Raw genomic sequence first — 26852 nt, forward strand, 5'->3', positions numbered from 1 at the left:
CTGGCTACTTGACAAATGATGCAACAACTGAACTGGACAAAACTTGTATATCTCGAAGATATAGATGGCTTGGAAATAAAATGCTTGTTTCTAATTTTTTTGCATTTTTATTTGGTATCGCTGTACTTAATAAAATTGTATTATATTAAGTTAAAATATGTGTGAGTGAAGATGTTTGAAATGTATTTTTTTATTTAATTATTTTTTAAGATGAGCCCTGGGTTTGCATGCCAGAAAAAAAAGTCATTGGCATGCCACGTTTGGCAGGCATGTTAAGGGGTGTCCACTCCTTCTCTAGACTAACCATACATAAAGAATATGATAAATATTTTTTCAATGGTTTCGATAACGAGCCAAATGATATAAATGTGTAACAGATTAGAAAAAACTAATGATGAATCAGGCATTTTAGCATTTTTAGGGTAAAAACGAAATCATGTTTGTTAATTTTCATGCACTGCATAAACACATCAAAAGGGTTAAGCAAAAACCCTGATATAATAGAGAAACATAGAGATATTATTATTACCGGGACCCTAAAATTTTGTTGATGGCCTTAGTTATAAGTAAAATTAGAAGAAGAAAAAAAATAAAAACTACGTTTCCGCAAATGTGTACCGACTGTGCGGGCCCGCTGCTGAGAAGCAGCCACCACAGTATATGCAATAAACCAATGAAGCAATCACCTTGCCATGCATTTTATTGTTTTATTTTTAAGAATTTGAATTATAGTATGATAGGGAAATGTAACAGTTTTGTTATATTTATATTTTATTTATTTTAGTTGTAAGTGTAGTTGTTAAAAACTAATTATTAATTAAGTAATAAAAATGACTAAGTTAACATAAATAAAAGAATCATCGACAAATAAAATTGTGTCTCAGGTGAGACCCAAAAAAGTGCTGTTTCCACAATTTTGGCCACTAGTGTAGAGGTACATAAGAATGAGGTTCAGGAGAGAGAGCTGCTATGTAATCTGAATAAGAATTTAGCAATAAAAGATGTTGCGATATCAGAATATGTGCTAAATGAACATTCAGCCAAAGTGGCTAGACCTTTGACGTGTTTTGTATGACTTGAGTCTTAGCTCAGGAAGATACCACAGAAATGGAATGATAGTTCCATTGTACAAGGGTGTTGCAAAAACCCCCATGTGTGTCTGACTATTGAACTATTAGTATCTCTGCAGGTGGTGGTGAAGATTTTAGTAAAGTCGGTAAGAACTCAGATACAAAAATGAGTTGATAGACCAGCTCTACTCTTCAAGGAACAGCATGGGTTTAATAAAGGGAGGTCATGTTTTAGCAATTTGCTCATATTTTATAACAATGGTATGTCTGAGTTGGATTAAAGGAATGGATACACTATGATACTGTTTGATTTTGTCAAGGTATTTGATAGGATACCACATGAAAGGCTGTTGCATTAACTGGAGAAGATGGATTTGGAATATAAACTCTTGACCTGGATAAGTGGATGGTTGACAGACAAATATCAAAACATGGTATATAGTAGGTGTGAATCTGCCAGATTTAAGGTGACCGGTGGTATCCCCGGGGTTAGTCCTTGGGCCATTGTTGTTCAGTCTATTCCTATGACATTAGGAAGGATCTAACAGAACATTTTCAATTGCGTGCTCATGATACAAAGATAGCCAAGGCAATCAAGGATGCTACTGATATCAGTACTTACAGAATGATTTGAATAGGCTAGAAATCTGGCCAAATGATAATGATTATCAATTCAATGTTAGTACATGTAAAGTTATTCATTTTAGTCTGATGAGATTTCAAATAGTATACTATATTAGTGGGGTTATGCTACAAGAAACTGATCAGGCTAGTGATCTTGATGTTATGGTGGACACAAATTTGAGTTTTCAAAGGTCATATAGCAAAAATTACAGATACATTTTAGAGGATAATTGCAATGTTGAAACAAACCTTAACATGTAAGGATAAGGAAGTCATTTTGCTTCTTTACAAGGCCTTAATAAGACTCTACCTGGATTACTGTGCATACATTTGTATCCTGAGTTCCATATGGATAAAGAAGCTGTGGCAAGGGTGCAAAGAAGAGTTACAAAGATTATATCTGGATTATGGAATTTAGATTATGAGGACAGATTGAGAGTATGCAGACTAGAGACTGCTTAACAGGAGAAAGGGGGGGATGATATGACAGAGATCTCTAAATTTCTAAATGGCTGTTATAGGATATCATCTGATGAATTTTTCATTATATGGAAGGTGGGGGATTGAACATGGGGACATCTGGGAGTTAAGTTTGTTCATGGTTAAGAAAGGGATAAGGGCTTAGTCCTTGGGCCAAGGACTAAATTAATAGATTTTTCTCTCTCAGAGCAGTGAGTGAGTAGAACAGTTTGCCTGTTGAAGTGGTGACAGCATCTAGTGTGAATGAGTTTAAGAGAAGGTATGACAGCTAGTTTGGTTGATGTATAGCCTTCCTATGGGAGGGAATGTACATATTACAGTGGTAATATATACCTTGAACAATGTGAGGGTTAGGGGCACCAAACCCCTAGGCAGTCGAAAATCCGTGTATAACTTTTGACTCCCCAAAAAACTAATAGCCTACTGTTGACTGGAAGCCTTACTGATAACATACCGAAGACTTATGGTATCGATTAATTTACAGTACAGTACTGTAAATTTACATCATCTGTTTACAAGCTGAATCATCTGTTTGTATTAATTAAATTTAACTAATTAATTATTAACAGTTAATTTTATGCATTTATGATTTAATACTGCATCTTTATGTTTGTTTACATTTCTCTCAACTGCGAATGGCTCCATGTACAATCTATAAGTGTTTGTGTGTGTGAATAAGATTTAATAATTTTTAACTTTTAATAATCGATTTGTGTATATTTTATGGTAGTAAATGATAAAATAGACTGGTATCTACATATATTTTATGCATTCATGACATACCTAATTTTTTCTTCATATTTTTGATATTTCCAGGCTACGCAGTTTGTCTGCAAGTTTTTTCAAATTGTCACAAATCTCCAAAAAATTCCCAATATATTTATTGAAAAAAATCCACATATAAGTGGACCCATACAGTTCAAACCCATGTTGTTCAATGGTCAACTGTAGTGTGTTTTTCATTCCAAAACTGTGAGGAATGGTGCAATTTTATTTCACTGTGTACTGTATGTTTGATAGTTATATTTATTCATTACTTATTTGAGCAGTTCAATGATCCAGTTTTCTTTGTCTAAACAGTGGTCAGCCGTAATTGTTCTACTACTAATCCTTGTCCAGAAAATCAAGAATGTGTCTTTACTGGATCAACATATGGCTTCTGTATTTGTCCCCGCGGATACACAGTTATGGCAACTGGCTTCTGTCGAGGTAAATATCTTTTTTAATTATTACTTATTTAATATGGATTATTATTTGTTATAAAATTAATAAAATCTCTATTAATATGAGTTAACTTCAAAAACTCAGTTATGTGGAAATTCATTCTAATGACGCATTTTATTTTAAGCAATTTTGCATTATGTGTATTTTATATAAAAATATTTAATATGTGTAAGCTTTGCAAGGAAGGAACAGTATAACGTCTAGATGCTGGAGGTCACATTTTGTGCTTATGATGTGATTCTTCAGTATTTGCTGCATTTTCAGCATCTGCATAATTTTCTTACTTCCTTTAATATATGAAAATTAGTAGTTGTCTGTTTCTAAAAAATAGAAAAATAGTATTTATTTTTCATAAGTAATGTGAAACTTTTATGAGTTATATAATATAGACTAGTCCTGATTGTCAATGACAAGTTAATTATCCTTTCCTTCATACTTATGTGGTTATCAGAATACATCACGAAAATTATGGAAACAACTACCGTGTTAGAGTAAAACTTTAGTTTAATATAAACCAAATTAAATACTTGACATTTCTACCTTCACATTAAGGTCATCATCTGGAGTATACATATATATATATATATATATATATATACAAAGAAACAAGTTGTTTCTATAAGTGTTTATTTGTATATATATATATATATATGTGTGTGTGTGTGTGTGTGTGTGTGTATACTCCAGATGATGACCTTAATGTGAAGGTCGAAATGTCAAGTGTTTATTTTGGTTTATATTAAACTTAAAGTTTTACTCTAACACAGTAGTCGTTTTCATAATTTTCATGATGAGAAATTAATGAGTTTTGAATTAGAGAGAGTACTGATCAATAAACTGATCTTATTGGCTTTATTTAAAATATTTAAATAATAAGCAAAATAACAGGAGTGTGGAAGGAAAGACGTTTCAAGTATAGTAGAAAAGTGAAGCAAAGGCTAGTCTAGCAAGTATGCACCTGCCATCAGAAACTTTGATTTCATTCAGCATGTGCTTTTGCTTCTTTTGTTTGTACTACTGAGTTAACAAATGAGTCTTGTATTCAGTTTGACTTAAAATATATAGTATTATATAATTTTTTTTTTTTCAATATTAATTATTGGAAAAGCATGATATATATTTATCCTACATCACAGAACACTGTTATTTTAAGGAAAAGAAATGTTTATTGTGCTATAATTTTTTTAGATTTGTAAATTTTAAAATAATATTTTAATTTTTATAATAAACTGTTTCAATGGTTGTTTTTTATTATTATTTATTTTTTTTTGTAGACATTGATGAATGTTCAGAAATCAAAGAATGGTCACTTTGTGGTGCATATGCTGAATGTGTTAATCTCCCTGGCTCTTATCAATGTTTATGTGCAGCAGGTTACACTGGCAGTCCTAGAGAAGGTTGTAAGAGGATTGGTGAGTACCCTCCTCAAAAAAATTCCAGTTTTGAAAAAAAGCTTCAGACGACTTTTTTTTTATGATAATCCAACACATTACATATTGGAAACTTATGACACATTTGTATTTCAGGTAGGCTAAGGGATAAACTTCAATGAAATCTATTAAATTATTGAGATATTAGCTGCTGTTTATTTCCAGTTTGATTGCAAGATTACCTAAATCATTTTTCTTATTCATTTATTCTTTCCCTTTTCACTCTTTGAAATAACCTTTTGATTATATTTACATTTTGAATAACATTCTTCAAATATTTTTACTTAAAAGTATGGCCCTTGATGTCCATTAATTCTTAGTATTATTTTTAACAATGATTTTCTCATTTGTAGCATGAGAGTGGAGTACTACAGGTTGGACAGTCTTTATGTTTGGAATCACCTTAAAATTCATTGGTTAATAGCATTGACTGTTATATTTGGAACCACTTACACATAATCAGTTGCATATTCTGCAAGGGAAGAGAGAAACATCTATAAGATGCTGGTTGGTTGTATTTGGATTTATTCAGTACTGTCTTAACAGTATTGTAGGCCTCTGGGCAAAGCAATGCACTAGGTCCCCTACTCACCCCACCTACGGGAATAATGTAAATGGTCAAAATAAAATTAAGCCTATAGATTTATTGGTACTTTTAACAAAAACAATGTTTAAACATTGATTGCACCTGGATTGAACCAAGATGTTAACTTTGGAAGTTTGCTCATTTTCTCTTTCTCCTCTGCAACTCTTTTTCTTCTGTGCTCCACTCATAAAAGTACACTTCATTTCTGATCAAAGGGTTATCCAAGGAAAAAAAATAATTTTTAAAAATTTTATTTATAGTATAATATGAAAAATATTTAGTTATTGACATATTATGTGCCATCTTCAGTTCTCTTTCCTAGCTCAGTGTTCCAATGAGAGGTTGAGTAATTTATACACTCTGCCAAGAGATCTCCCATGAACAATATGGCAGCATCAGGGCCCCTGGGCAACTGCCCAGTGTGCCCATGCCTTAAGACGGCCCTGGATTTATTGTCAAACAACTTGGCCACGAGGCCAGTTTATTATGTCTGTAAATTGTGTGTGTTCTTCTGATAAGACTGTTGGAGAGTTATATTGTTGTGAAATTAGTTGGTCTTTTAAAGTTCAAAGTCTAGTTAGTATTGAGAAGCTGAGATGGACATGATATAAGTGTCATTTAAATATTAACATAAAGTGCTGAAGGAACTTTATATCATTTCTTTTAATAAAATATGAAGGATAACTGTTAGAGCTAACATATATAACATCATTTAAAATGAAGATAAAATTTGTTATACACATTATTTATTATTTTTATTGATGTATATAAATGTTAAGAACTGTCCACTTTATTTTACTCTTTTTTCAGAAATTCGATGTCATGGAGCCACTGACTGTCCCAAAAATCAACAGTGTGTGAAAGGACAATGTCATTGTCCTCCTCCATATGTATTAGAGGGACAAGTGTGTAAACGTAAGATGAACATTTTCCCATCTACTAAGATTTTTCTTAAGCTCAGTTTACTGCACTTTCTATATATCAGTTAAATTTTTTTTTAACTAATACATTGGCTTTATAATGTTTAGTTTCTATCTATATTAGTACATGATATGAGATATTAATCTTGTAATACAGAGCCTGGTTATTTCCATAGAGCACTTAATTTCCATATGTAGAGGTTTAAGCTGTGAGGACATCATGTTGGAGGCTTAATGGATTGTATACAGCACTCAGAAAGGATTAAAATAGAATTTAATACTTCCTATATTTCGTCTCAGTCACTGAGACATCTTCAGGGATTACAAAAATAAACTAATGTAACATATATACAAATACCACACAATACTAAGCCCAACCATGTGGCTGACACTCAGTGTATATGTTACATTAGTTTTTTTGTAATCCCTGAAGATGTCTCAACGACTGAGACGAAATATAGGAAGTATTAAATTCTGTTTTAATCCTTTCTGAATGCTGTATGCAATCCATTAAGCCTCCAACAAGAAGCACTTAATTATCCACCATAGAGCAGCATTAAATATAAACAGAAATTCTCAAAATGGAAAGCTTTGGGATGTTGTCATGTTTGATCCCCAGAATAAGACTTCTGGTTTTTCTTTGTCCTTCTTTTCATATATGCAGTGCAAGTGATCACCATCAATGGCATGCCAAACATACTAGTGACTTAGAGTATAGCAGTAAAGCAGTCTTGCTGGCTGCTTCAAGAATGCTTCCACCTGTAAGTGAATCATTGTGCTGGCATGTTCTCTACCAGATCATGAAGGCAGAGACTCCAAGTGGGAAATACTATTGAGGCCACACTATGCAGGAGATAAATGTTAACAAGTTTCTTATCTCTACATTGCATATCTCTGTGTTTTAAAGAATCTCTCTCTCTGTCATATCAACCATGAATAGCATCACAAATTACAGTATAATTGTAGACCAAAAAATACTTAAAAAATTTAAAAACTTTCATATCCATTTCTTTAACATTTCTAGCCTAAACATAAATGATATCCCCCTGCTAGAGAATGACAGACCTAGAAACTCCTCTTTTTTGATCTTCTCCAGCTCAAAATTTTTTCCCATTTTTTTTGGCATTAATATGTTGTTATTATTATTATTATTATTATCTGACCTCCATGGATTCAGAGACTCATTGTGGGAGGTACATACTATCACACACACACACAAAGCTCATCCAACCCTGCCGTAGACTGATTCAATGTGTATATCTACATTCACAACACACTCAGACAATGCATCCATCCACCAACCACTCTCCATGTAAAACACCTTCTCCTCACTCCTCTGCTCACACCCTCCTTATACAGTTTCCAGGAATGGCCTCTTGTTCTATCCCTGCCTCTCCCATTCTATGAAAAATCTCTTCCAACTCAACCTGATAAAAACCCCTGATGTATATCTCAATCATATCCCCCCCCTCCTTATCCCATTCACTAGACTTTGCAGTTTACATTCTTTCAATCTGTCCTCATATTTACATTCCAAAGGCCACCTGAAAACCTTTGTGAATCTTCACTGGACTCTTTCTAACATATCCTTGTCACCACGAAAACCCAGTGACCAAATCTGTGCACAATAATCCATATGAGGCCTGATCAACGCCTTACACAATGGTATATCATAACTTCTACATTTCTGCACTTCAGGGTCCTCTGCATCATTGCCGTTATCTGATGTGACAATTTCACAACTTGTGCAATGTGGCTTCTGAATTTCAGGTCCTTGTCCACCACCACTCCCAGATCTCCCATTTCCTTTGCCTCCTTTAAAGTTTCCCCACTAGTGTGTACTTTGCATCCCATCGTTGCTTACCAAATTTAAAAACTTTACGCTTTGTAACAGTGAACTGATAGTTCCATTTACCTACTCATTCATGCAATCTATTCAAGCCCTCCTGTACAGCCATAACATCTGCTTGACTCTGCATTGCTTTCCCCAATTTTACATCATCTGCAAACAACTGCATATCACCAGTTAAACTCATCCCAGTATCATTAATATACAAATTGAACAACAATGATCTCAAAACTGATTTTTGTGGCACACCACTAGTGACTTTCCTCTTTCAGGATACTCACCTCCATATACAACTTTCTGATACATATCTGACAGTCAGTCACTGATCCAACTCAGAAGTCTATTATCCAATCCCATCCATTTCAATTTATTTAACAGCTTGTTATGTGGGCAGTCTGTCAAAAGCTTTTGCAAAATCTAAGTATATTACTGTATATGCATCTTCCTTGTCTAATGCATTTGTCACCTTGTTATAGTACATAAGTAAGTTAGTAAAACATGATCTCCCTTTAACATATCCATGCTGACTGTTGACATCCACAGAGAATACTGCTGTTATCAACCCATTTCTGTATCCTAGTTCTCACCAATCTCTGTAATACCTTCACCATAACTTCAGATATACAGATCGGCCTATAATTTGTAGCCACAGTCTTATCATCACCACTTTTATGGAGTGGAACAATTTTACCTTCTTTCCATTGTCTTAGCTCCTGTGCTGCTGTAAGACTCTTATTAAAAAGGCATGCAATTCCCTGGAATTTTCCCTTAGGATGTATGGTGATGTCATTAAATAGTATTGTCTTATTGACATAAAGTTTATTTATTTCCTCATATACTTCCTGTTCACTCACAATTAAACCATTCTCTCCTATGTCCTTTACACTTGAGTTTTTCATGATTTCACCCTGATGAGGATGAAACACCCTTATAAATTGATTGCTGAATACCTCAACAATGTGTTCTGCATCGGTTACTATTCTACTATTTTCATCCATTAACATCATCTTACCATAATCATTCTTCCTTCTACTTGTCACATATCTAAGAAACTCCTTGGGATTTTTCTTTGCCTGCTTTGCTAATTTCTGCTCATATTGCACTTTTATTATCCTTACCAACTGAGTCACTCTCCTGGTCTGCTCTTTATATTCTTCGTGCAACTGATTATTACCATTATTCATTTTGTGCTGCCTCTGAAGTGCCTCCTTCTTCTTCCAGATTTCATGCTTAATCTCCTCATTCATCCATTTTACACCTACTTATTCAGCCTTCTGACCTTTGGAATACATTCACACATTTGTGCTGTTATGTAATTCTTTGTCTGTACCCAAGTAGCATTTATTTCCTTATTGCTCAACTCCTCAATCTATGCTCTCTCCTAAGCTTGTTATAATCACCAGCCCCTTATACTTCCATATATATATAATATATCCTTTCCTCACAGAAGTCTGCCCAGGTGATCACTTCATGATTACTCTCACTAACTGAAGGAAAGTGTGAAATCCCACTCACAATTACATCTTCTGATGAAGTGATCAGATCTAAAACTCTTGATCCTCACATGCCCTCCTTTATTGGTTCCCAACTTCTGATAATTGCTCCAACCTCTTTGAATATTTATCTCCAAAGCTGCATAATTTTCTGCAGTTCAACTACCTAGCAAAATTGTCTTCCTTGATTCCAGTGTTTGTAACTAAAACTGATTTCCTTTTCCAATTCTACTGATCAAACAGGAAAAAATAGCAATGTATTTGTGTTAGTAATAATGCAGTGAAAATTGTCCACTACCCAACTGAATGCCAAATAATTCTCTTCATTCTTCCAACCCTTGACCTTATTGAAACGGAACTACAAGTATAGTAGACTAAACATAAACTATATTTGCAGGATTTTACTCATAGATTTATTATGGTAAGAAACAAAACCTCTACTTTTTTTTTCCCGCTTTGTTGTAATTAACTAATAACCTTCATAAGGAAGATAAACATATTTGAGAACATACAAAAAATCTTAATACTTCTAATAACAATTGGTTTTGAAACATATAACATTAATAAAAACATAGATTAGCCACATGTGATACTCAACTTATGAAATGTGATTTGTTCATTGTTGCACAAGATCTTTAGATGGTTATTGGCATCTGTATCTCCAAAGACATCTGAGAGAATTTTTCAAAATCATAGACTTGTATGTGTTCAGGGTGCCATATGATCTTATAACTTCAAAGGATTTCTTAAAAAGATTTGAAAAAAGATAGGCACAGATACATGGAATTTTGTATACTTCAGGATGTTTTTCAAAAGGAACACCATCTTTTAGCAAACAAAGAAAATTCTGTAGGGTGAGAATAGGTTTAAAAGTAGACTAATATTGACTTGTCTTAGAAAATGGCTCTATATCTAGAAACTTTGGCAATGTAAAGCAAGGAAATGGTTCCTTTATGACTTTTTTTGCAGTTGTATGAGTTGCTTTCTCAGAGAAAAGTAATTTATTTAATAACTTGTTTTTTGAGTAGACATTTTGAAGGAATTATTGAAAAAAGAGACGAAGTTCATGTCTTTTTTTTTTTTTGGTTTCATCTTTAGTTATTCTTGTAAACAAATATTAAATAATAAGAATAATTAAAAGAAAGATGAACTTAATCTTCTTCTCCACCAATTCCTTCAAAATATCTACTAAAAAAGTTACTACATAAATTACTCTTCTCTGAGAAAGAACTCATACAATTGCAAAAATAAACAAGGCAACGTTTCCTTACTTGGCAAAGTTTCAAGATATATAGTCAGGAAAGTCAATATTAGAACAATTTTAAACATGTTTACACCCTACAGAATTTTTTCATTTAAAAAAAAAAAAAACCCATCAGTGTTCTGTTCTGCAGAGCCAATTTATATCATCCTTTCATTTTCTTCTAAACTTGTGAAAACATGACTTGTTACTGGTCAACATCCATTCACAGTCTGGCTTCAAACTTACTAAATTCTCATCCTCTTGTTTCATTTTGCATACCTCTGTTTTCTGGAACAGCTTTCTACAAGTGCTAAAATCCTTTTCTCCCCTTTCCTCAACTGTTGAAGAAAAACATTATTAAGTTGTTTCTTTCTTCTCAACACTTGTTCATATATGTTCAAAGAACTGCCACAGCTTTTGGCATCTTTCAGCTTGGCTTAATTTTTAAAAAAAAAATAATATTCTCAGAGCATTAATAATATATGGCATTTTTGTAAGGCATTGTTCAAAGAAGTGAAACATATCACAAAAAAATGGATAACATAATATGAAATTAATTAAAAAAATAATATTCTCAAAGCATTAATAATATATGCCATTTTTGTAAGACACTGTCCAAAGAAGTGAAACATATCACAACAAAAATGAATTACATAATATGAAATTAGTAAACTTATTTATAAATGCTATCCACACAGTAATACAATAAAGTGATAGTGGAGGTGGGCAATGATTATACAATGATATTGCTAAACTTTGCAAGCTGTTAGTCAGGATACAACACTGAACTTTATTATCTAAATTAAAGAATATTCTAAGTGTTTATTAGCATTAAACAATTAGTATGAAATGTATTTTTTGTGACCTTTGGAGTTTTAGACTTTTAATGTAGCATTTAGTAGAACTGATAATATTCTGAATTCCAGTTATTTTGCTGTAATTTTCACATTTCCCTACTGTATTTAATAATACATTACTGCTGATTATTCATTACTGTTTATGTTAATTGAAACTCAGTTCATTAGTAATAAAGTATTAAAATGATAAATATAATTATACTACTTGTCATATACAACGATGGAGAAGAAAATTATGCAAGCACACCTAAAAGGAAGGAGATTCTCAAAGAGAAGACCAGTCATTTTTATGTTGGCCTAATAAAGACTAGACTCATTATATTATCAGTCCTTAATATCATTTCTTTGTGCATGTAAAATTAAAAGCAAGAGCATCTTTTTTATTTAAAATATATTCAATAATGGTTTTAGTTTAATTTATTAAATTATATTAAATTTATTAATGATGCATTTTCACTTTTTTTGTAGATCCTTGTGATTGGTATCAGTGTGGTCAGTATGCTACTTGTGCTCTCTCTCCTGAAGGAAGACCTAGGTGTGAATGTGTTGGTGGTTGCACAGGGGACCCTAATACAGGATGCATTGGTGAGTATTAATTGAACATATTAGTAATATTAAAAGTATATTCAGGCTTTCATGGGATCAAAAGACTCATTCATTCTAATCATCAGGTTAAATTCACCTTAAACTATTATTATTTCATGACTGTCACCATGGAGTCAAAAAAAAAAAAGACTCATCTTGGGAGCCCATGCCAACCATTATTTATACAGTTCCTGTCATTAATTTAATGAAGCACTCATGACCACCATAGGTATCCCATTTCATTCCTTCACTACTCTGAAGGGAAAAAATTTAGTCCTCCTGCATGTTAACATTACCTGGCATCACACAGAGGTGGTGTTATTCGCCATCACAGGCAAACTGACTAGAAGAACATATGCAATGTTATTCTAGTCACTACAATATCCCTTGTAAACCAAGGGGATATTGTAGTTCATGTATGTTAATGCCAGAAACACCAGGAATAAAGGTGAAGAGTTTGTCATCGATTAGCCTGATTTGCCAAAAATTATAGGCATTAGAGAGACTTGGTTGAAAAAGAATGATATAATTACATGGATAAAATGTAAAGGACATTTTGTTTTCAGGGAGGTTAGAGAGAACAGGATGGGGACATTGCCAATGATAGCAGAATTACAAAGTTCACAGGAAGGTAGGGTTGTGTGTGTATGTGAGAGAGAGAGAGAGAGAGAGAGAGACAGTGCATTTGGGACTATATTGTTTGAGAGAAAATCCAACAGTACAAAATATATATACTCAGTTGCTGCTATAGGCTAGGGGATGCAACTTGTCAATGCATGATTTAGATAATATGCATTGACAAGTTAGCTCAATAAACACAAAGCAAGAAATTATTATGGAACGCCCCTGTTGTTTTCGCCAGGGAACCAGGGCGAACAGCGAAAAGTCAGCTACTGGAACAAATCTGAAAACAAACCCCAACTCAACATCACCAGAGTTAAAGAACGGTACTATCAACATAAGAAGCCTGCATGGCAAAGAAATGGAGCTAGCTGAGGAATTAGATAAGTACGAGATCGACATAATAGGGGTGACTGAACAAAAAAAGACAAAAACGTGTGAGATCTTTCTGAGCAATAAATACAAAATGTTATATTCAGGCAATGACAATCAAGGAAAAGGAGTAGCATAGTATTCAACACAAAATACGAGGCTAATCTTCTTGAATGGCAGTCAGTCTCAAGTAGAGTAATGTGGGCAAATATGAGAATGGGGAACTGGACAATGAGACTTATTTGTGCCTATGGTCACACAGAAAGTTCTACTAAGGTAGAAGTGGAGGAATTTTTTGAGACTTTAGAAAAAGCAACTGACACAATGAAAAAGGAAAAGTTGGTCCTTGTTGAGGATCTAAATAGCAGAGTAGGAAGTGATTGTCAGACATACAAAAATATTTTGGGAAAATTTGGAGAAAAGAGCAAAACTAATAATAATGGCAAATATCTGTTGGATTTCGGCTCAGGACATGGACTGGTTATTACTAACACCATGTTCCAACATAAAAATGTGCACAAATTCACATGGAGAGAAGAGGCAAGGAATAAGAAAAGTCTCATTGACTATGTTATTGTTGATAGTGATGTTTTCTCCCTTGTGCAGGACACCAGAGTGTACAGAGGATTTGAAATTGGAAGTGATCCCTATTTAGTCTTGAGCAGGATAAAATTGAATTTCATATTGAAAAGAATAACATGTAAGAAAGTTTTAAAGCGAATAAAAGTTGAGCAGCTCTCTCAGATGTGAACTGTAGATTAAAATACGCAAAGATTATTGAAGAAAAAATGAAAGAGTTTGAGAACAGGAATCAAACCTTGGAGATTCAGTGGCAAACTCTGAAGAAAACATTGATTGATTCTGCCAGAGAGGCATGTGGTGAGGTTGTCTGCAAGGATAAAAAAAATCAGAACTCCCTGGTGGACACAGGAATTTAAAGAGGCAGTGAAGGAAAAGGAAAAGCATATCAAAAGTTCCTGTCAAATAAGTCAGCTTGTGCTCTTAGAGAATACAGAGACAAATGCAAGAACGCTAAACACTGTGTAAAACTAGCTAAACAAAAGTCATGGGAGGACTTGGGCAAGAATATAGAAAATAAATATCAAGAAGGTGGCAAAATATTTTGGAGGTTGTTGAAGGAATTGAGGAAAGAGTGCTGTAAAAGGAGTTAGAGATGATAAAGGTGACATGAAAACGGGAGAAAAAGATATCCTTGAAGTATGGAGTAATTACTTTGAAAAACTGCTAAATGAAACAAGTAGTGATGACAGTACAGTGGTAAAAAACACTGACCAGGCATGCAGTCAGGAATACATATCCATACTTGAAGTAGAAAAAGCCATCAAAGGCTTGAAATGTGGAAAGGCAGCAGGAGTAGATGATATTCGACCAGAAATGCTGAAGTATGGTGGTATAAGAGTCTTACAGTGGCTGCACTGCATCGTTCAGAAAGACTGGACAGAGGGACGAATTCCCAATGATTGGAGTAGAGCTCTCATAGTACCCATATATAAAAAGGGAAATAAAACTGAATGTGAGAATTACAGAGGTATTTCCCTACTGAATGTTCCTGGCAAGATCCATGCAAGTATACTTGAGAAACGGTTGAGAAGAATTGTGGAAGAAAAGCTTGGTGAAGAACAAGCTGGATTCAGGCTAAATAGAGGCTGTCAGGATCATATCTTCACATTATGACAAATAGTCGAGAAAGCATGGGAATATAACAAAGATCTGTATTTTAGTTTTGTCGATTTGGAAAAGGCATATGACAAGGTGCCAAGAGAGAAGCTATTTAATATGCTACAGTTATATGGTGTCAATGGGGCATTATATCAAGCAATACTTAATCTTTATTTGAGTTGTAAGTTGTAAGTATAACATCTTAGCTTTATGCTGAAGATGTTATACTTCTAAATAAATCTGCTACAAGTCTGCAAGATTCTCTGTCTAAATTGAATAGCTGTTGTAATAGATATGGTATGAAGGTCAGCAATAAAAAGACAAAGACAATGAAAATAGGCAGAATCATTGAAAATATCAACTGTGTTGTGAATGGAGAACCTGTGGAACAAATGAAACATTTCAGCTACTTAAGCTCGATTTTTACTGAAGATGGCAAATTAAATATTGAAATAGACAACAGAATCAGCAAAGCTGGTATGGTAGGAAGTCAATTGCATAAATTCATATGGAATAAGAGAGAAATTTGTCAGAACACTAAATTAGCTGTATACAAGGCAGTGTTCAAACCAGTTTTAACTTATGGATCTGAGAGCTGGGTTAGAAGTAAAACACTTGACCAAAGACTAGAGACCGCAGATATGAGAGTCCTGAGAAAGATTATAGGCATGAACAGATGGCATCAATGGCAATATCATATTAAAAACGAGGATATTAGGAAAGAACTTGACATTGTCAACATCCAGGAATTCGTCAGCAGAGCTCATCTCAGATGGTATGGTCACTTAAACATAATGGGCTAAGAAAGATTACCAAAACACACATTCTCTGCCAGGTTGGCAACAAAATGACCCAGAGGAAGACCAAGATATAGGTCGATTGATATGGTACAAAGTGCCTTAGATGATAGAAATATAAGATCTGATAATGTTGGAGTCTTGACATCTAACAGACTGATTTGGAGGAAAATTGTAGATAGAAAGTTAGTAATGATGTAATTTTTTTCATATAGTACTATCATATCCTGTACACCCCTTGAGGGTACATGGCAGGAATTTGATGATGATGATGATGACTTTAACTGTGGACATAGATTGGTAGGAGGACATGGGAGAGATAGACTTATGGAACTAGTGAGAGAGATAATTACTTAAAACACCATGTGATTAGAGTGGGCTTGGGGTTAGAATGCTGGATCCGATATTAGCATCAGAGAATTTGTCCATAATCAAGCTAACCACTTTTCTGCTGACTGGGGTGGATTGATTGTGTAGCTTTGACAGAAGTGGCTAAGCATGTGAAATTTTTAGTTAAGGGGTAGATATGGAACTACAGAATCAGTGATTATAATAAACTTAGAGGATAGCATGGAGTAGTGCCATGGTATAAAAAATTGAAAGAGAAGAAAAGAGAAATCTCTCCCAAGTGCCCCTTGGGACTGCTAGAGAAAGAGCAAGATAATTCCATTATATTAAGCAGGCTCCAAAAAAGGCTCCAAAGTAGCAAATTGTAAACTGATCAGTATTTCACGAGTGGTAGTGGTTAAGGTCTTGGAAAAGTTAATAAAGCACAGAATTCAGAAATTGGTGCATAGGAATATGAATGCTATGGAACAGTTGTGATTGGGTGGTCTATACTTAGTAATTTACTCATCTCATACAATAAAGTGACAGTGGAGGTGGGAAATGATTATACGGAATACCTTGTATAGTGCAGTTTTGAACAACGTGGATTTTGGTCTAACGCAGTTTTTATTATTACACTAACATTGTTAACACTGACCGGCTACTCCCGGGCACAGCAAGTGACAGTCGAGAGCCACGTTTATGCAGTAGTTATTCGATTGGTTTTCACGTAGACACATTCTTTCCCTGTGGCATTTTATTATTTACATTAGTATTAGTATTTAATATATTTTTATTAATTAAGTATGAGTGAAAAGAGACAAAACAAAGAAGACACTGTTGGAGTAACAAAAAAACTCAAGCGGTTAACATTAGAGAAGAAACTTGAAATTATAAAATGTCACGAGAATGGCGCTTTGTTTGCTAAAATAGCACGTGAGAATTCAATGAATGAGTCATCTGTATGAACAATTATTCAGAGCAAAGAAAAGATTAAACAACATGGAATGAGCACCGCTTCTTATATGTCAAAAGTGATCACGAGAAATCGATCTTCTACAATGGAAAATCTGGAATGCCTTCTAATGATCTGGATTGAAGACTGTAATCAGAAAAAAGATTCCTTTGAGTCAAATGATAATCCAGGCAAAAGCAACAAGTCTATATGACAAAATAAAAGAAAATGAAAGGGAAAAGGAGGTACAACCAGTGAAACACTTATAGCAAGTCGTGGGTGGTTCTACAATTTCAAAAAGCATATGGGACTCCATAACGTAAGAATCCAAGGTGAAAGCGCAAGAGCTGACACTAAAACTGCAGAATTATTTCCCAATGAATTGAAGGAGCTTATTGAGAAGGAAGGCTACACAGATGATCAAATTTTTAACGCTGACAAGACTGGCTTGTTTTGGAAAAGAATGCCATCGTGCACATTTCTAGCAGAGAAGGAAAAAAAACAAGTTGGGTATAAAGTGTCAAAAGACCAATTGACACTTTTACTAGGAGGTAATGCATCACGTGATTTAAAATTGAAGCCACTGTTAGTGTACAGAGCGGAAAACCCAAGAGCTCTTAAGGGCTTTACAAAGAACAATTTACATGTTCATTGGCATTCGAATAAAAAACGTAGGTGACTTGTTCAATTTTCGAAGACTGGTTTAAAACTCGTTTTTGCCCTGAAGTTAAAAGCTATTGTAAAAAGAATGATATTCCTTTCAAAATTTCACTTTTATTAGACAGCGAGCCATGCCATCCAACTCTATTGACTGACTTAGATGAAAATGTCAAGATTCATTTTTTCTCTCCAAACACAACATCAATTCTGCAGCCGATGGATCAAGGCGTTATCTCCACTTTCAAGGCTTACTGTTTAAGACGAACTTTTGCTCAAGCTATTAAAGCTGCAGCAGAAGAAGGTTCTTGGACTTTGAGTGAATTTTGGAAGAAATTTAACATAAAAGATTCCATTCAAAATATTTATGAATCTTGGCAAGAGGTGACTCAAAGCAACATGAGAGCTGTATGGCATAATATCTTGTTGCATTGTTCAAAGGACTTTGTTGCCTTTGCAACACAGAAAGAGGAAATCTCAACAGAAATTGTGCAGATGGGCAAATATCTTGGTTTTACAAGTTTAGATTGTAACAATGTGAATGAATGTATTGATTCTCATTCAAATGATCTGGATGATGAAACCCTTTTGGAGTTGGAACAACAACGAGCCTATGAAGCAGAAGAAGATGAAGCTGACCCCACTGATGTCATGGTTGAAGAATTTTCCTTTGGTGACCTTTCAACTTTTGTGAGAAAAATTGACGAAGCTTCCGACTTTCTCATAAATGCTGACCCGAATTTGGAAAGAAGCATCAAAGTGAGACAAAGTCTCAATAATGCCATCAAATGCTACACAGATCTAGTACTTGAAGAGACAAGGAAGACAAGGATGGTTCAATGAACACTAAAAGACTATTTTAGTAAAAAGTAAATTATTGTATGCTAAAATTGAAGCAACATTTGTTTTGTTTTCTACAACTTTTATATCAGTTTAAAAGGATTTTATTTGTTATTTAGTTAATAAAAATAACAATTTTTTTTTGTTTTTAAACATTTTTATTATCCTAAATTTTTGTAATAAACAAATTAAATTGAAAACCTTTATAAATAGACCCCGAACAATGCGGTTTTGCATAACGCGGACGCTTTTTGGAACCAATTAACCACGCTATACAAGATATTCCTGTACAATGATATTACTAAACTTTGCAAGCTATTAGTCAGGATACAACACAGAACTTTATTATCTAAATTGAAGTAAGTGGCATGTTGACATGAAGCTAGTGATATAGATGAGAGAGTGACTGATGGACTTTAAACATTTTTACTATCCTAAATTTTTGTAATAAACAAATTAAATTGAAAACCTTTATAAATAGACCCCGAACAATGCGGTTTTGCATAACGCGGACGCTTTTTGGAACCAATTAACCACGCTATACAAGATATTCCTGTACAATGATATTACTAAACTTTGCAAGCTATTAGTCAGGATACAACACAGAACTTTATTATCTAAATTGAAGTAAGTGGCATGTTGACATGAAGCTAGTGATATAGATGAGAGAGTGACTGATGGACAATGGACATACATCAAAGTGTAATTTGGAATTGAATTGAATTTTGGGTGATTGGTGGTATGCCACAAGTCTCTGTACTTGTGCTGCTGCTGTTTAATTTAAACATTAGCAATATTGGGAAGGATTTTGAATTTGAATATCCAGTTGTTTGCTGATTGTGCTGAACTGGGGAATGCTATAGGTAAGAAAAGTGTCACCATGATTCTACAGGCTGATTTAAATATACTGTCAGTTTTGGCAAGGAGAATGGTCACCAGTTCAGTGTATCAAAATGTAAGGTTATGCACTTTAGGATGAAAAGACTATATGCTGTGTATGCCATTGATAATGTTATGATGACAAAACAAAGTAATACATTCTTTAATTCCCACTATACATTACTATATACATTACATGTAATTATACAGAAATATCCTTTCCTTTCAAAGTTGGTTTAAACTGTACACAATAACACAGCTCACTGCAACTCAGTTTGTGTTTTCTTTCGTTTATTGTTTATAATGATGGGTGAATTATATAAATTCTTCATAAATAATAATTTAATAGGAAAGAGAAATAATAAAATTCACAAAAACACTCGATGTGTAGCCAGACTCATGTTTTTGCAGTGCACTCAGTCACATGATCTGGTCTTTGAATTATCTTTGAAAGATAATTATATTTCTTAAATAACAGTATTAAAACACATTTTTGTTATGTATAATTTTCAGGCATTTAATTACACTAAACTAATTCATGTTGTGGGCTGTGAAAATAAGCTCAGGACAATGCTGTATTACAATCATATACCTATGTAAGGGTTCCAGTTGTTGGAAGAGTAAGATGTATAGGTGTGTGCTATAGCATTTAATTTGATTGTGCCAATTTTAATTTTTGCTTTTATAATTACTGGTTTATTTTGTAAATGAAATTATATTGTCATAAAAGTACAATTAATTTTTTTAAATAGTAGATTGTCTATTACCTATCTCATAACAATAGTAATAATAGTAATATGTTGTGTGTACTGTATATATTTGTAAGGTTAATATTGATCTAAATGAATGTATTGATTTGATTAAAATTTATTTATTGGAAATGATAACTAGAATTGAATTTAAATGTATTCATGATATGAAAAACTGATGTTTTCTCATCCACTTGAAGTGTGCAAGATTTACTGTTTCAGATAAAGCACCAGAGCTATAACATGTAATGGTGGCTGTGATATTTTTTGCTTTATGACTGAAAAGAAAACTGGAATTGTGATACATAGTGGAGCATGCGTGGAGTGATAGCAGATATTTATGAAGCATTTCATATATAGAGAACAATGTATAAAAGTTATCGTATCTATCATATACTTCGTATCTTATCTTCTTTCCCCAACAGAACAACTGTTGGGAAAAGAAGATAAGATATGAAGGTTGAGTTTTTAATAATGTTTGTTTTTTCATAGTTTTTCATATAGAAAGAAAATAAAGTTCATCATCATCTTACTTATACCCTCTTTTACCTTGTGGTGTCGAGGGTCCATTGATCATCGGACCTCACTCCGTTTACAGGATAAGGTGGTCAGCCTTATGCCCCGGTGTATCCTATGGCCTGTAGTGTTGAGTTCTCAAGGCCAGTTTGCCTGCTTTGTGGGATGAAAAACCCCAGAATAAACTGGGAAAAAAACCCTGCTGTCCACGCCCAAGACTGGCTAACTTGGCTATGGCTGAGGAAGATCCTTCAGCTCCTCACGTCACCGACGGGAATCGAACCTAGGACACTCCTTCCCCAGGCATATGGTTGCGAAGCGCATAGCCACTAGGCTAACCGCGTGGACGAAAATAAAGTTTGGAACCTTAAAATGAGATAAAAAGAAGGAAGAAAGTGAAGAAGATGACTGGTATAAGTTATGGATTTCAGAGCAAATTGCAACTAAAATTGCAAGTGTTTTTGTGATCCTTTAAAAGGAAATGCTGTAGCATTCATAATATTGGATTTGAGGTTGAGAAGTTTTATTTCCAACTCTGGAAATAAAACTTCTTCAATAAATTTGTTGGCAGCTACTTATGATCAAATAAATTGACAATGAATGAGATAATATTTTGAAGTGAAAAAAAAGTGTAAATATCTAAAGAAAAGAATGTTTTAAATGCATTTAGAATGAGGCTGAAAATTCACTCACTACTTGTCTCTGATAACTTGCCTGTGGCGAATGGATTTCTGGAACCTTGTGTATATATATATATTATTATTATTATTATTATTATTATTAGTCACCTCCAGGGAGTCCAAGGACTCATTGAGGGAGGACATCTACTCTACAACTCTGCTTCCACCACTCACAATCCACCAACTGACCGCAACTACCCCCCCCCCCCCCCCCGACCACCACTAGTATTTCCACAGACAATCACAAACATTCATGCCCACGCTTGGATTCTAACTCACAGCCTCTTGACTGGTTAGCATGTTCGTTAGCATATAGACACACACAGGTTTTGTGTTTCTTAAGGAAACCCTGCTGTTGAAACCTAACATGGAACTTTTTAAAGTCACTTCAAGACTGCACTAAGACTGGGGCATGGTCTCACACCATGCAATGAAAATTCATCTTCCTAAAGACAATTATAAATATCCATGACCATGTTGGGATTTGAACCCACAGCCTGTTTGTTGAAGAGCAGGTGCCTTAACTAATCAGCCAACCAGACCAGCATTTATATGATTATATCTGGACTGTTGTTCACAGATTTGGTCACCTAGGTTTCTTCAGGAAGAGGAAGTAATGGAGAGAATCCAGAAGCAAGTGACTGAAATGGTGACTAGTTTGTTGAATGCTCTTTGCAGAAGAAAATGAATGTTTGTTTGTTATGAAGTTTGGTTGATATACAGAAAAGAGAGAATATGATAGAAATACATCAGTTACTAAAGGATTTTATAGAATAGGTGCAGAACAAATTTTTCAGGACATGCCAGGATGAGAGGGAGCAAGTTTTAACAAATGTTTAATAAAAATGCTGCTATTTGACCGAGTTTTTGTGATTAATTTTTGCAGCAGTGTAATGAATGTATAATAATTCTACCATATATGTTTTTTTGAAGAAAATTACCTAATAATATAATTCATTTGTAAATCAATCTGATAATATATATATGTATATTTTTAGATATAAATGAATGTACTGCTGATTTACCTCTTGATCCAAATGGACCATGTGATGTTGGAGCTATATGCATTAATTTAATTGGAGGTTATCAGTGTGAATGCCCATCCAGAACAAAAGGAGATCCCTATAAAGGAGGATGTAAGTAGGAAGATGTATATTTTAGCTATGTGATGAAGGAAAATTATCAGTTCAACATATTCATAGATGGGACGGTTTTTAGTTTTATATTTACTTAATACATATATTATATCCCTTCTTCTCTATGTTGTTTTCCACTTATACAAGTTAACTATAAACTAAAGTAAGTATGTTTTTCCTTATCGTTGACCAAGAGTTTCTGCAGCATACTATGTGTCTCTGAAATAATTGTTCATCATTATTTATCAATCTGTTTACTACTAAGGAAAGTAAAATAGTGAAATAATCAGTTTTACTCCATCACTTTCCTTCGAAAATTCTTTTTATATTTCATATACAGGGTGTTCGGGATAAATTTGACATATATATAATTAATTATATTTTTCCGTAAGTTACATGTATTAACACACACTTCTCTTCATTTAAAAGTTTGGACCCTTCTTCATTCATATACAAGATGTCAGAAAGGATGGATAGCTGGAACCCACCTGAATCATGGAAGAGAATAACTTGTATCATGATGATTCGTGCCCGCCATCAAAATAAGGATATTACGACTGCTGCCCAATGCTCCCTGAATACAGTAAAAACAATCAGGCATGAACTAGAGACTTGCAATGGTGACTATGAGGATGTAGCAAGAAGAAAGATCCCTAGCAGACGATCTGATTGCGTTCGTACAGCAGAATTCCTCGCAAATCTGCAGGAACAGGTGTTGAAGAACCCTGGCATTGGAATTCGGGCTTTGTTCGTGGAGTTGCTAACTGTAGTCAAGCTCTGGATAACAAGGGTAGCCAATGGTAGGCCGTATGTATGGCAGCAGGATTCGGCCCCTTGCCACACCTCTGGGAAAAGTCAAAAATGGTTGTCTGAAAATTTCTACGACTTCACCAGTCCAAATGTTTGGCCTCCAAACTCCCCAGACCTTAACCCCATGGATTATTTTGTATGGGGCGCAGTTGAAAAAGACACCAATCGCACTTCCAGTAATACAAAAGCCCAGTTAATGGATAAAATTAAAACAGTTTTTGCGGCCCTTCCCAGGGAGACTGTAGCATCAGCTTGTTCGAGGTTCCGAAGCAGAATTGAAGCTGTGATCGATGCTAATGGTGGTTATTTTGAGTAAATCTTGTTGATAGTATTGTAATTAACTCTGCCTGTAATGTTTTTTTGTCAATTCATTAAATTTAATAGATACAAAGAAGATTTTCTTTTTCCTTACGAAACTGTCAAATTTATCCCGAACACCCTGTACATATATGTGATAAATACTTTGTGGTTTCTAGAAAATTAAATTTTTTTTCTATCTTGTTTCAACAATCTGTTAAATTGAGATAATATTTTACACATTATTAAATTCAGTAACTTTTATTAAGATATTATTTCTTTACTATTTAATTTCCCAGTTTTGGACCTTTAGCATTATCAAGCATACTTATAGTAAAACTTTCAGCATAATGTCCTGGATTAAGCAGCAGCTTTGACATTTAATCAATTTAAATGTCCATTCATTCATTCTATTATACTTTTGTATAATAGAATTTTGTATAATAGTATTATTCTATTATACATTACTTTAGTTTATAGTTAACTTCTATAAGTGAAAATATACTTGTTATTTATAATATGGGGATTTTAATGATATTTTGTTAATATCACTCTTCCCAAGCCCTATAGTGGTCCTGTAGTGATATGTGGCCATTTGAGTAGTTTCTGTATCCTCTTAGAAAAACCAAAAGGATTTAGATTATGAAGCTGATTCCTTGATTATCATAGAATTTTGGGCTGCTGTCATTCTTAAATCCTCTTAACCACATAATAGTTAAGCAGCACAGTAATCCAATTATTTTATTTTATTTTATCACTTCATCCCATTAATTTTATAGAACTGCTTTGGGATGAATCTTATTCCTTTTTCCATTTTCATGTTTTCTAGTAAGACACAGAATATATGTTTAATTTTTCTTAGAAATGAAAGTCAGATTTCAATAAAAAGTGAAACAAGTAAACAACATCCTGCTGAGAGAAAAAATATTTATTTGGCTATTTATGTGTAATAGATTACTTTATTTATAAGGTAACCTGTTACCTTATAAATTACCTTATTTTTCTCATTAAGGTATCCTTAAGCATATTGTTAATTATGTTAACCTTTCATAATGCAGATTATTATAGTTTTATTTATTTTTTTAAAAATTCCTAATGCTTTTTCATCCTTCAAAGAGATTAGTTGGAACTCTTTTTTGTCTGCATATTTGGAAATCAGAGTTAGTCAGTCTCTCTTCTTCATTGTTATTGTTAGTCGAGTTCATTTCTGCTTTTCATTCTGCTGTTCATTTCAGTGTAGCCACTGCAAACTTTTATATTTCCATATTTGAGCATTTCTGGTCAAATATCATCTATTCCAGCTGCCTTTCCACATTTCAAGTTCTGATGGTTTTTTCTACTTCAAGTATTAATATGTACTGCTGCTTGCATTTCTCTTGAATTTCCAGGCAACTTCACCACTCTTGAAAGTTTCCTACTACAGTTCTGCCACTGCTTGTTTCATTTAATAATCCTTCAAAGTAATTAAGTCTCTAAGGTAGAACTGGAGGAATTTTTTGAGGCTCTAGAGAAGGCTACTGACACAATGAAAAAGGAAAAGTTGGCCCTTGTTGGGGATCTAAATAGCAGTGTAGGAAGTGATTGTCAGACATACAAAAATATTTTGGGAAAATTTGGAGAAAAGAGCAAAGCTAATAATAATGGCAAATAGCTGTTGGATTTCTGCTCAACACATGGACTGGTTATTGCTAACACCATGTTCCAACATAAAAATGTGCACAAATTCACATGGAGAGAAGAGGCAAGGATTAAGAAAAGTCTCATTGACTATGTTATTGTTGATAGTGATATTTTCTCCCTGGTGCAGGACACCAGAGTGTACAGAGGATTTGAAATTGGAAGTGATCACTATTTAGTCTTGAGCAAGATAAAATTGAATTTCATATTGAAAAGGATGACATGTAAGAAAGTTTTAAAGCGAATAAAAGTTGAACAGCTCTCAGATGTGAACTGTAGACTAAAATACACAAAGATTATTGAAGAAAAAATGAGAGTTTGAGAACAGCAACCAAACCTTGGAGATTCAGTGGCAAACCTTGAAGAGTACCCTGATTGATTCAGCCAGAGAGGCATGTGGTGAGGTAATCTGTAAAGACAGAAAAATCAGAACTCCATGGTGGACACAGGAAGTTAGAGAGGCAGTGAAGGAAAAGAAGAAAGCATATCAAAAGTTCCTGGCAAATAAGTCAACTTGTGCTCTTAGAGAATAAAGAGACAAATATAAGAAAGCTAAACAGTGTGTAAAACTAGCTAAACAAAAGTCATGGGAGGACTTTGGAAAGAACATAGAAAATAAATATCAAGAAGGTGGTAAGATATTCTGGAGGTTGTTGATGAAGCTTAGAAATGGAGGAAACTGTTGATTCTCATAGACAGGCTTATACTGTCTTACATTTTTCTCTGTATTCTTTTAGGGTATCTGCTGAGTTATTTGCTAGGAACTTTCGGTATTCTTTTTTCTTTTCCAGAATGCTTCTTTAACTTTCTGTGTCCACCATGATATTTTTTTTTCTATCCTTCCAGGCAACTTCACCACATTCCTCCCTAGCTAAATGAATTGATGTTTTCTTCAGAGTTTGCCTCTGAGACTCTGGAGTCTTTCAATAATGGTTGTATAATTGAGTCTAAATCTCAGGCTGTCAACTCATACTTGTTCATTTAGTATCTACGTAGATATCTACTAGGTGCACCATGAGAATGTGATGTTTGCACATTAGCTTAGAAGCCCTTGGTGTTCACTGTAAATATTAAAAGGCTATGTGAATATCGATATCTCCTCTCAGTTATTTAGTTGACCTTTAAGCAACCTTTTTATTTATTCTAGAATAAATAAAACCTTTATTAAACCTCTAGTTTAGGATAAAATTGTATGATAACAAAAGAAAATAATGGAGTCCTTCTGTTCCTTGACACATTTATAAAGCTGGAAGATAAACACCTTTCTTGGCTTTCTTCTTTATAAGAAACCTGTGTTTACCAGTAGATTCATTCTTCATGACTCTAAGCATGACATGTATCTTCAGTAGTTATGTACAGCAGGCCTTGTAGAATCAGTCTGCTACTAACAGAACTTCATCAGAGATGAACAGAATATCCATTCCTTACATGAAAGATTTCAAAAATATATCTAATCTCTAAAAAATTTGATTTCTACATGACTCACAAAATAGCAAAC

At 33.9% G+C, this 26852-nt stretch overlaps 1 protein-coding gene across 1 annotated transcript in view; it reads left to right on the forward strand.

Annotated features, from left to right (window-relative positions):
- LOC150101923 (uncharacterized) overlaps positions 1–26852 on the forward strand; it is a 1001066-nt gene that overhangs the window by 259763 nt on the left and 714451 nt on the right. The window contains exons 26-30 of the mRNA XM_090399931.1: positions 3255–3383; positions 4673–4810; positions 6225–6329; positions 12245–12361; positions 22433–22570. Of these exons, the coding sequence (XP_090256057.1) occupies positions 3255–3383; positions 4673–4810; positions 6225–6329; positions 12245–12361; positions 22433–22570 (627 nt within the window). The remainder of the gene's footprint in view (positions 1–3254; positions 3384–4672; positions 4811–6224; positions 6330–12244; positions 12362–22432; positions 22571–26852) is intronic.

The sequence above is a fragment of the Typopeltis vanoorti genome, chromosome 11 (assembly GCF_054136105.1).
Source record: "Typopeltis vanoorti isolate ZY-2024b chromosome 11, IOZ_Tvanoo_1.0, whole genome shotgun sequence".
In the NCBI taxonomy this organism is placed as follows: Eukaryota; Metazoa; Arthropoda; class Arachnida; order Uropygi; family Thelyphonidae; genus Typopeltis; species Typopeltis vanoorti.